We start from the raw sequence: 10,520 nt of genomic DNA, 5'->3' as shown, positions 1-10,520 counted from the left end.
GGCAAGCTTTATCCCTGCAAGACGCGCTGGAAAAGCTTTTCGCCATGATGCAGTCCGCTTGAGACGCAGACTCCGGCTCCCCGCAGCTGTCCGCTGGAAAGCGGCCGTTGCCGGCGTCTTTCTGCCGAAGCCGCGCTTTGCAGCACACAAGTGCGGTTCACGTCAGCGGTGCACCTAGTAGCCGCTTCTTCGCCTCCGGCAGCCGGGGAGAGCGGTTGGCTTCTGAGAGGCGAAGAACGAAACCGGCTTGTGTGCGCAGCCTTGGCACTGCTAGAGGACGGTCGTTGCAGCTGCCAGCCCTTTCAGTTCACCTCTGGGATGCTTCTGGCAGGTGCTCCAGGACGACTTTCCTGCGTTTTGACTTGGTCCTGATGCAGACGAATCTGGAGAATTCTTGTTCGTACCCTGAGTTTACGAGATGCAGAGAAGAAGGGCTGCGCTGAGTTGCTCGAGAAGCAAGGACATAGACATCGCCTTGTGTTTGGGAGTGAGCAGCTGCTGGTTTTTTGCAATTGACTTCGCTGTGCACTGAATGTCAGGTGGAGCTGTGCACTCTTCTACAACGAGCAGGACAGCAGAAAACAGAGAGCACAGATGGCTGACAGCAGTTTGAAGCGTGCCTAAGAAAGAGTTGTGTTTTTGGAGTGTTCAGCAAATCCATGTTTCTGGGCAAGGGCGGGATGCGTGCACTGTGCTGGCAAGCTCTCTCTTTGCGAGACACGCTGGAAAAGCTTTTCGCTATGATGCAGTCCTCTAGAGACGTAGTCTTCGGCTCTCCGCAGCTGTCCGCAGGGAAAGCATCGGTTGCCGGCTTCTTTCTGCCGAAGCGGCGCTTTGCAGCCTACAAGTGCGGTTCACGTCAGCGGTGCACCTCGTAGCCGCTTCTTCGCCTCCAGCAGACGGGGATAGCCGTTGGCTTCTGAGAGGCGAAGAACGAAACCGGCTTGTGTGCGCAGCCTTGGCACTGCTAGAAGACGGTGGCTGCAGCTGCCAGCCCTTTCAATTCACCGCTGGCATGCTTCTGGCAGGTGCTCCAGGACGACTTTCCTGCGTTTTGACTTGGTCCTGATGCAGACGAATCTGGAGTATTCTTGTTCGTACCCTGAGTTTACGAGTTGCAGAGATCTCGATGGCAGCTGCAGAGAAGAAGGGCTGTGCTGAATTGCTCGGGAAGAAAGGACATAGACAGCGCCTTGTGTTTGGGAGTGAGCAGCTGCTGGTTTTTTGCAGTTGACTTCGCTGTGCACTGAATGTCAGGTGGAGCTGTGCACTCTTCTACAACGAGCAGGACACCACAAAACAGAGAGCATGGATGTCTTGCAGCAGTTTGAAGCTTGCCTAGGAAAGAGCAGTGTTTTGGGAGTGTTCAGCAAATATATGTGTCTGGGCAAGGGCGGGATGCGTGCACTGTGCTGGCAAGCTTTCTCCCTTCGAGAGACGCTGGAAAAGCTTTTCGCTATGATGCAGTCCGCTAGAGACGCAGACTTGTGCAGACCCCTCAAACCCCCAGAACCTTTGGTAGAACCCATAACAACCTCAACACCTCCACCAACCAAATGTCTCCAGGTGCCTCCAGGTGTGCCCAGGTGTGCCCAGGTGGGACCCAAGTGGGACACAGACCCCCCAGTTGTGACCAGGTGGGACCCAGGTGGGACCTGGGAGGGACACAGACCCCCAGGTGGGACCCAGGTGTGCCCAGGTGGGGCCCATGTGGGACTCTGACCCCCCCCAGGTGTGCTCAGGTGGGACCCAGGTGTGCTCAGGTGGGACTCTGACCCCCCCAGGTGTACTCAGGTGGGACACAGGTGTGCCCACATGGGACCCAGGTGGGACACAGACCCTCCAGGTGTGCCCAGGTGGGACCCAGATGGGACCTGGGTGGGACTCAGACCCCCCCCAGGTGCGCCCAGGTGCCCCCAGATGTACCCAGGTGTCCCCCAGCTGTCCCCAGGTGCCCCCAGGTGCCCCCAGGTGCGCCCAGGTGCCCCCAGGTGCCCGCAGGTGCGCTCACCTTCCAGGCACATGGTGGAGAAGAAGGCGATGTTGCGCATCTCCAGGTGGGACTCATGGGTGCACTCAGGTGAGCGCGTCTGCGGCTCTGACTCCCTGGTCAGCGAGGAGTTGTCCACCTGGTGTGCGCCCAGGTGTGCCCAGCTGTGTTCCCAGGTACCCCCAGGTGCCCCCAGGTGTGTTCCCAGCTGCCCCCAGGTGTGCCCAGCTGTCACCAGGTGTGTTCCCAGGTGCCCCAGGTGTGTTTCTATCCCTCCCAGGTGTGTTCCCAGGTGCCCCAGGTGCCCCCAGGTGTGCCCAGGTGTGCGCCCAGGTGTGCCCAGGTGTGTTCCCAGGTGTGCCCAGGTGTGCCCAGGTGCCCCCATCTCTCCCTTAGCTCTCCCCAGGTGTATTCCCAGGTGCCCCCAGGTGTGCCCAGGTGTGCCCAGGTGCGCCCAGCTGCCCCCAGGTGCCCCCATGTGCCCCAGGTGCCCCCAGGTGTTCCCAGGTGCGCCCAGGTGTGCCCAGGTGTGTTTCTATCCCTCCCAGGTGTGTGCCCAGGTGCGCCCAGGTGTGTTTCTATCCCTCCCAGGTGTACCCAGCTGCCCCCAGGTGTGTGCCCAGGTGCCCCCAGGTGCCCCAGGTGTGTTTCTATCCCTCCGAGGTGTGTTCCCAGCTGCCCCCAGATGCCCCCAGGTGTGTTTCTGTCTCTCCCAGGTGTCCCAGGTGTGTTCCCAGGTGCCCCAGGTGCGCCCACCTTGCAGCCCTGCGCCGCCAGCACGCGGATGTCGACCGGGACTCGGTCGCCGCCTTTGATCTCCACCAGGTCGCCCAGGACGAGCAGCGTCTGCCCCGCCCACACCACCGTGGCTTGCTGCCAGGTATGCAAATCAGGGCCCCGCATGCAAATCAGGCCCCCCAGGTGTGCAGGTGGCTCCCCAGGGGAGAGAATGTGAGCTCAGGTATGCAAATCAGGGCCCCCAGGTGAGAGAATGAGGCTCCAGGTATGCAAATGAGGCCCCCCAGGTGTGCAGGTGGCACCCCAGGTGAGAGAATGAGAACTCAGGTATGCAAATCAGGGCCCTGGCATGCAAATCAGGGCCCCCAGGGGAGAGACTGGGGACTCAGGTATGCAAATCAGGGCCCCGCATGCAAATGAGGCCCCCCAGGTGTGCAGGTGGCATCCCAGGTGAGAGAATGAGAACTCAGGTATGCAAATCAGGGCCCTGGCATGCAAATGAGGCCCCCCAGGTGTGCAGGTGGCACCCCAGGGGAGAGAATGTGAACTCAGGTATGCAAATGAGGGCCCTGGCATGCAAATCAGGGCCCCCAGGGGAGAGACTGGGGACTCAGGTATGCAAATGAGGGCCCCCAGGTGACAGAAGGAAGCCTCAGGTATGCAAATGAGGCTCCAGGCACACAGGTAAGGCCCCCCCAGGTGTCTGGCTGGCACTCCAGGTATGTAAATGAGGCCCCAGGTGGGTGCCCAGGTGTGCCCAGGTGCCCCCAGGTGTGCTGTACCTGCCCCCAGGTGTGCCCAGGTGTGCCCAGGTGTGGTGTACCCGCCCCCAGGTGTGCCCAGGTGTGCCCAGGTGCGCCCAGCTGTGCTGTACCCGCCCCCAGGTGTGCCCAGGTGCCCCCAGGTGTGCCCAGGTGTGCCCAGGTGCCCCCAGGTGTGCCCAGGTGCCTCACCTGCGGGACCAGGTTGCGGAAGCTGGCGATGATGTTGGTGCTCTTGAACTCCTGGTAGTAGCCGAAGCAGCCGGTGACCACCACGACGGCGATGAGGGCCACGGCCAGGTACAGCTGGGCACAGGTGAGCCAGGTGAGCGCCCGGCCGTGCCCAGGTGTGCCCAGGTGTGCTAGAACTGCCCCCAGCTGTGTTATACCTGCCCCCAGGTGTGCCCAGGTGTATCCCAGGTGTATCTCAGGTGTGCCCAGGTGTGCCCAGGTGTGCTAGAACTGCCCCCAGGTGTGCTATACCTGCCCCCAGGTGTACCCAGGTGCCCCCAGGTGTGCCCAGGTGTATCCCAGGTGTATCCCAGGTGTGCCCAGGTGTATCCCAGGTGTATCCCAGGTGTATCTCAGGTGCCCCCAGGTGTGCCCAGGTGTATCCCAGGTGTATCTCAGGTGTGCCCAGGTGTGCTATAACTGCCCCCAGGTGTATCTCAGGTGTGTCACTCACATTGTCGGAGCTGCCGCGGTCGCCCTGGCCACGCTGCACGCCGTAGGCGATCAGGCAGATGGTGGCTGTGTGTGTGCCCAGGTGTACCCCAGGTGTACCCCAGGTGTGCCCAGGTGTGCTGTACCTGTCCTCAGGTGACACTCACGTTGTCGGAGCTGCCGCGGTCGCCCTGCCCGCGCTGCACGCCGTAGGCGATCAGGCAGATGGTGGGTGTGTGTGTGCCCAGGTGTGCTATAACTGCCCCCAGGTGTGCCCAGGTGTGCCCAGGTGTGCTGTACCTGTGCCCAGGTGTGTCACTCACGTTGTCCGAGCTGCCGCAGTCGCCCTGCCCGCGCTGCACGCCGTAGGCGATCAGGCAGATCGCGGCTGCCACCCATATGAGGCACTGCAGCCCCCCGGCCAGCTGCTGGCCGAAGCGCACGCAGCCCGGCGTGCCCCGCGGCGGCCGCAGCGCGTTCGGCCCGTCCCGCTGCAGCCGCGCGGCCGCCTCCGCCTCGGACAGGCCCTGGGGGACAGGGGAGTGGTCAGTGAGTGGTCATTCGGGGGTCAGTGGTCACTCAGTGGTCATTGGGACTGTCCCACTGCAGCCGCGCGGCCGCCTCCGCCTCGGACAGGCCCTGCAGGACAGGAGAGTGGTCAGTCAGTGGTCACTCAGGGGTCAGTGGTCACTCAGGAGACAGTCAGTGGTCAGTCAGTGGTCATTGGGCCCGTCCCGCAGCCGCCGCGCGGCCGCCTCCGCCTCGGACAGGCCCTGGGGGAGAGCCAGGGGTCAGTCAGGGGTCACTCGGGGGTCAGGGGTCATTGGGACCGTCCCAACACAGCCACTCAGCCACCTCCACCTCAGACAGGCCCTGCGGGAGAGGGGAGTGGTCACTCAGTGGTCAGTGAGGGGTCAGGGGTCAGTCAGGGGTCAGTCAGTGGTCACTGGTCACTCAGGGGTCAGTCAGTGGTCAGTGGTCACTCAGTGGTCAGTCAGTGGTCAGTGGTCACTCAGGAGACAGTCAGGGGTCAGTGGTCACTCAGGAGACAGTTAGGGGTCACTCAGGGGTCATTGGGACCGTCCCGGCACACCCGCGCGGCCGCCTCCACCTCGGACAGGCCCTGCAGGACAGGAGAGTGGTCACTCAGTGGTCACTCGGGGGTCAGTGGTCACTCAGTGGTCATTGGGACTGTCCCACTGCAGCCGCGCGGCCGCCTCTGCCTCAGACAGGCCCTGGGGGACAGGGGAGTGGTCAGTCAGGGGTCAGTGGTCACTCAGTGGTCATTGGGCCCATCCCGCTGCAGCCGCGCGGCCGCCTCCGCCTCGGACAGGCCCTGGGGGGACAGCCAGGGGTCAGTCAGGGGTCAGTGGTCAGTCAGGGGTCAGTCAGGGGTCATTGGGACCGTACCGCTGCAGCCGCGCGGCCGCCTCCGCCTCGGACAGGCCCTGCGGGACAGGGGAGTGGTCACTCAGGGGTCACTCAGTGGTCAGTGATAACTCAGTGGTCAGTCAGGGGTCAGTGGTCACTCAGTGGTCAATGGTCAGTCAGTGATCACTCAGTGGTCATTGGGACCATCCCGGCACAGCTGCGTGGCCGCTTCTGCCTCGGACAGGCCCTGCGGGGAGACAGAGCGGTCACTCAGGGGTCACTCAGTGGTCAGTCAGGGGTCAGTCAGGGGTCACTCAGGGTCACTCAGTGGTCACTCAGGGGTCAGGGGTCACTCAGAGGTCAGTCAGTGGTCAGGGGTCAGTCAGGGGTCACTCAGTGGTCATTGGGACCGTCCCAACACAGCCACTCAGCCACCTCCGCCTCGGACAGGCCCTGGGGGGAGAGCCAGGGGTCACTCAGGGGTCAGTGGTCACTCAGGGGTCAGTCAATGGTCAGTCAGTGGTCATTGGGACCGTCCTGGCACAGCCGCGCGGCCGCCTCTGCCTCCGACAGGCCCTGGGGGGAGAGGGGAGTGGTCAGTCAGGGGTCACTCAGGGGTCAGTGGTCACTCAGGGTCAGTCAATGGTCACTCAGGGGTCATTGGGACCGTCCCGGCACAGCCGCGCGGCCGCTTCTGCCTCGGACAGGCCCTGGGGGGAGAGGGGAGTGGTCAGTTAGTGGTCACTCAGGGGTCAGTGGTCAGTCAGTGGTCACTCAGTGGTCAGGGGTCAGTCAGGGTCACTCATTGGTCACTCAGGGTCACTCAGGGGTCACTCACTGGTCACTCATTGGTCACTCAGGGTCACTCAGTGGTCACTCAGTGGTCACTCAGGGTCACTCAGGGGTCACTCAGGGTCACTCAGGGTCACTCAGGGTCACTTAGGGTCGCTCATTGGTCACTCAGGGTCACTCAGGGTCACTCAGGGGTCACTCAGGGGTCACTCGGGGTCACTCAGGGTCACTCAGGGTCACTTAGGGTCACTCAGTGGTCACTCAGTGGTCACTCATTGGTCACTCAGGGGTCAGAGGTCACCCAGGGGTCAGGGGTCACTCTCACCTTGGTGGCGCTGGTGCCATATTTGATCTCGAGCTCCTTCACGTCCAGTTTGTGATCGTCCTGCGGGCACCAGTACAGACCAGTATGGACCAGTACGGACCAGTATAAACCAGTACGGACCAGTATAAACCAGTACGGACCAGTATAAACCAGTACGGACCAGTATAAACCAGTACGGACCAGTATAAACCAGTCCAAACCAGTCCCCCACCCCCCAAACCAGTACAAACCAGTCCAGACCAGTAACCCCAGTCCCCTCCCAGTATAAACCAGTCCAAACCAGTAACCCACTCCCTAAACCAGTACAAACCAGTCCAGACCAGTAACCCCAGTTCCCTCCCAGTCCCTCCCAGTATAAACCAGTCCAAACCAGTCCCCCACCCCCAAACCAGTCCCAAACCAGTCCAGACCAGTCCCCCACCCCCCAAACCAGTCCAAACCAGTACAAACCAGTCCGCACCAGTTCCAGCTCCTGCTTCATCTCCTCCAGCCGCTGCCGCTCCTTGCGCCGGCCCCACCCCCGGGGGGAGGGGCGCAGCTCCAAACTCTGGGGGGAGGGGCGGGGGCGGGGTCAGGGGGCGTGGCCTCGCCATCTCCCCCCATCCTCCTCCGCCCCTCTCCCGCCCCTCTCCCCGGCCTTCCTCCCCCTCTCTCCTCCTCCTCCTCCTCCTCCTCTCCCTCCATTTCTCTCTCCCTCCCCATCTCTCCCTCCATCTCCCCTCAATCCTCCTTCCTCCCTCCCATCTCTCCTTCCTCCATCCCCATGTCCCTCTTCTTCCTCCCTCCCTTCCTTTCCCTCTCCCCATCCTTCCCCCTCTCCTTCCCTCCCTGCCTTCCTCTCCCTCCATCCCTCTTCTTCCTCTCTCCCTCTCTCCTCCCCCTCCTTCTCTCCCTCTTCTCCCTCCCCCTCCCGTCCCTCCATCCCCCTCTCCCTCCCCATCTCTCCTTCCTCCATCCCCCCATCCCTCTTCTTCCTCCCTCTCCCCATTCCCTCCATCTCTCCTCCTCCTCCTCCTCCCCTTCTATTCCTCCCCCCTCTCTCTCTCGTTCCCTCTCTCCTCCTCCTCCTCTCGTCCCTCTCTCCCCTCTATCCTCCTCCTCCTCTCCTTCCTCCCCCCTCCCTTCCGCTCCCTCCCCCTCCATTTCCCCCATCCCTCTCTCCCTCTCCCCTCCTCCATCTCCCCTCAATCCTCCTCCCTCCCCCTCCATCCCTCTTCTTCCTCCCTCTCTCCCCTCTATCCTCCTCCTGTCCCTCTCTCCCCTCTATCCTCCTCCCTCCCTCCCTCCCTCTCTCCTCCCACCCCGGCCTTCCTCCCTCTCCCCATTCCCTCCATCTCTCCTCCTCCTCCTCATCTCCCTCCCTCCCTCCTTCCTCCATCCCCTCATCCCTCTTCTTCCTCCCTCTCCTCTCACCCGTCCCTTCCTCTCCCTCTCCCCATCCTTCCTCCTTTCCTTCCCTCCCTCTTCTTCCTCCCTCTCTCCTCCTCCTCCTCCTCTCCGTCCTTCTCCCTCCCCCTCTCCTCCCTCCATCCCTCTCTCCCTCTCCCATCTCTCCTTCCTCCATCCCCCCCATCCCTCTTCTTCCTCCCTCTCTCCATTCCCTCCATCTCTCCTCCTCCTCTCCGTCCATTTCTCCCTCCCTCCCCCATCTCTCCCTCCATCTCCCCTCAATCCTCCTCCCTCTCCCTCCATCTCTCTTCTTCCTCCCTCCACTCCTTCCTCTCTCTCTTCTCCTCCTCCTCCCGTCCCTCTCTCCCCTCACTCCTCCCTCCCTCCCCCATCTCTCCATCTCCCCTCAATCCTCCTCCCTCCCTCTCCCCCTCCTTCCTCCATCCCTCCCATCCCTCTTCTTCCTCCCTCCCTCTCCCCTCTCCCTCCTCCTCCTCCACATCTCCTCCCCCCTTCCATCCCTCCATCTCCCCTCTATCCTCCCCCTCTCCCCCTCTCCTTCCTCCCTCCCCATCTCTCCCTCCCCATCTCTCCCTCTCCCCTGTCCCTCTCACCTCTTTGCCCATGGCTCCGTCTCTCGGGTCTCTCCCGGTCCCTCCCGGTCCCTTTTAAAGCCCCGCGGAGCCGCCCCAAGGTGACCCCACCTGGGCACACCTGGGGGAGGGGCGGGGACACCTGGGGGACACCTGAGAGGGGGAAAGGCACACCTGGGGGACACACCTGAGAGGGGGGGACACCTGAGGGACACTTGGGGGTACCTGGACACACCTGGGGAACACCTGAGGAGGAGGGGACACCTGGGTACACCTGGGGGAGGGGTGAGGACACTGGGGGACACCTGGGGGGGGACTCCAGGGGAGGAGGGGACACCTGGAGGGGGAGGGGACACCTGGGCACACCTGGACACACCTGGGGGACACCTGGGCGACACACCTGAGGGGGGAGGGGACACCTGGGGGACACCTGAGGAGGAGGGGACACCTGGACACACCTGGGGGACACCTGAGCGGGGTGGGGACACCTGAGGGTCACACCTGAGGGGGGAGGGGACACCTGAGGGTCTCACCTGAGGGGGGAGGGGACACCTGGGGGACACCAGAGAGGGGAGAAGGGACACCTGGGGGTACCTGGGGGACACCTGGGGGGGGAGGGGACACCTGGGGGACACCTGAGAGTGGGGAGGGGACACCTGGGCACACCTGGGCACACCTGGGCACACCTGGGGGACACCTGGGGGTACCTGGGCACCCCTGGGGGACACCTGGGGGTCACACCTGAGGGGGGAGGGGACACCTGGGCACACCTGGGCACACCTGGGGCACACCTGGGGTGACACCTGAGAGTGGGGAGGGGACACTTGGGGGTACCTGGGCACACCTGGGGACACCTGAGGGTCACACCTGGGGGGGGAAGGGACACCTGGGGGACACCTGGGGGTACCTGGACACACCTGGGGGACACCTGAGAGGGGGGAGGGGACACCTGGGCACACATGAGGGGACACCTGAGAGGGGGGAGGGGACACCTGGGGGTACCTGGGCACACCTGGGGACACCTGGGGGGGGAAGGGACACCTGGGCACACCTGGGAGACACACCTGAGGGGGGAGGGGACACCTGGGGACACCTGGGGGTCACACCTGGGGGGGGAGGGGACACCTGGGGGTACCTGGGGGACACCTGAGGGTCACACCTGGGGGGGGGAGAGGTCTCCCGTCCTCGCTGTAGCCCCTCCCCCCCTCCCCCCCTTATCAGGAGGGGCCTTATCGCGGTGGGGGAGGGGCGGCTCCCCCCCCCCCGTTCCTTTTGTGCCGCTGGTCAATGATTAATTAACGGGTAATTAATGATTAATTAATGGTTAATTAGTGGTTAATTAATAGTGATCAATGAGCCTTTGATGAGCGATTCGTGAGGGGAAAATTTGGGGGGGAAAATTTGGTGATTTTGGGGGGGAATTTGGGAATTTTGGGGGGGGAAATTGGGAATTTTTTTGGGGAAAAATGGGTATTTTGGGGGAATAAATGGGAAGGTTTGGGGGAAAAAATTGGGAATTTGGGAGGGAAAATTTGGGAATGTTTGGGGGTGAAATTGGGGGATTTGGGGGGAAATTAGGGAATTTGTGGAGGAATTGGGGAATTTGGGGGGAAATTGGGAAATTTGGGGGGGAATTGGGGAATTTTGGGGGGAAATTGGGACATTTTGGGGGAGAAAAAATTCAGAATTTTTGGGGGAAAAAATTGGGGATTTTGGGGGGAAAATTGGGAATTTTGGAGGTGTAGACGGGAAGATTTGGGTGGGAAATTTGGGAATTTTGGGGGTAAAATTTGGGGTTTTGGGTGGGGAATAAACGGGAATGTTTGGCGGCAAAATCCGGGAATTTGAGAGGAAGAAAATTGGGAATTTTGGGGCGAAATTGCGAGTTGAAAATTTTA

At 62.2% G+C, this 10,520-nt stretch overlaps 1 protein-coding gene across 1 annotated transcript; it reads right to left on the bottom strand.

Moving 5' to 3' along the window:
- Nucleotides 1-1,498: 1,498 nt before the first annotated feature.
- On the bottom strand, nucleotides 1,499-8,781 carry LOC121468930 (potassium-transporting ATPase alpha chain 1-like). The gene is made up of 8 exons (XM_072918326.1): nucleotides 8,644-8,781; nucleotides 7,101-7,187; nucleotides 6,641-6,700; nucleotides 4,320-4,679; nucleotides 3,682-3,795; nucleotides 2,747-2,863; nucleotides 1,986-2,129; nucleotides 1,499-1,513 (listed from the first exon to the last, which is right to left on the bottom strand). Exons 1-8 carry the CDS (start codon nucleotides 8,653-8,655, stop codon nucleotides 1,499-1,501), a joined length of 909 nt encoding a protein of 302 aa, XP_072774427.1. The 5' UTR covers nucleotides 8,656-8,781.
- Nucleotides 8,782-10,520: the final 1,739 nt, after the last annotated feature.

Source organism: Taeniopygia guttata, chromosome 25, assembly GCF_048771995.1.
Source record: "Taeniopygia guttata chromosome 25, bTaeGut7.mat, whole genome shotgun sequence".
Classification (NCBI taxonomy): domain Eukaryota; kingdom Metazoa; phylum Chordata; class Aves; order Passeriformes; family Estrildidae; genus Taeniopygia; species Taeniopygia guttata.
This window is presented reverse-complemented; position numbering and strand designations above follow the sequence as displayed.

Bases quoted from the DNA above. Each gene is read 5' to 3' on its own strand.
- LOC121468930 (XM_072918326.1), bottom strand. The intron at 3,796-4,319 runs GTGAGTGTCACC...ACCTGTGCCCAG, and splicing joins ACCGCGGCAGCTCCGACAAC to CTGTACCTGGCCGTGGCCCT. The intron at 2,130-2,746 runs GTGGGCGCACCT...GGCGCACACCAG, and splicing joins TGGCGGCGCAGGGCTGCAAG to GTGGACAACTCCTCGCTGAC.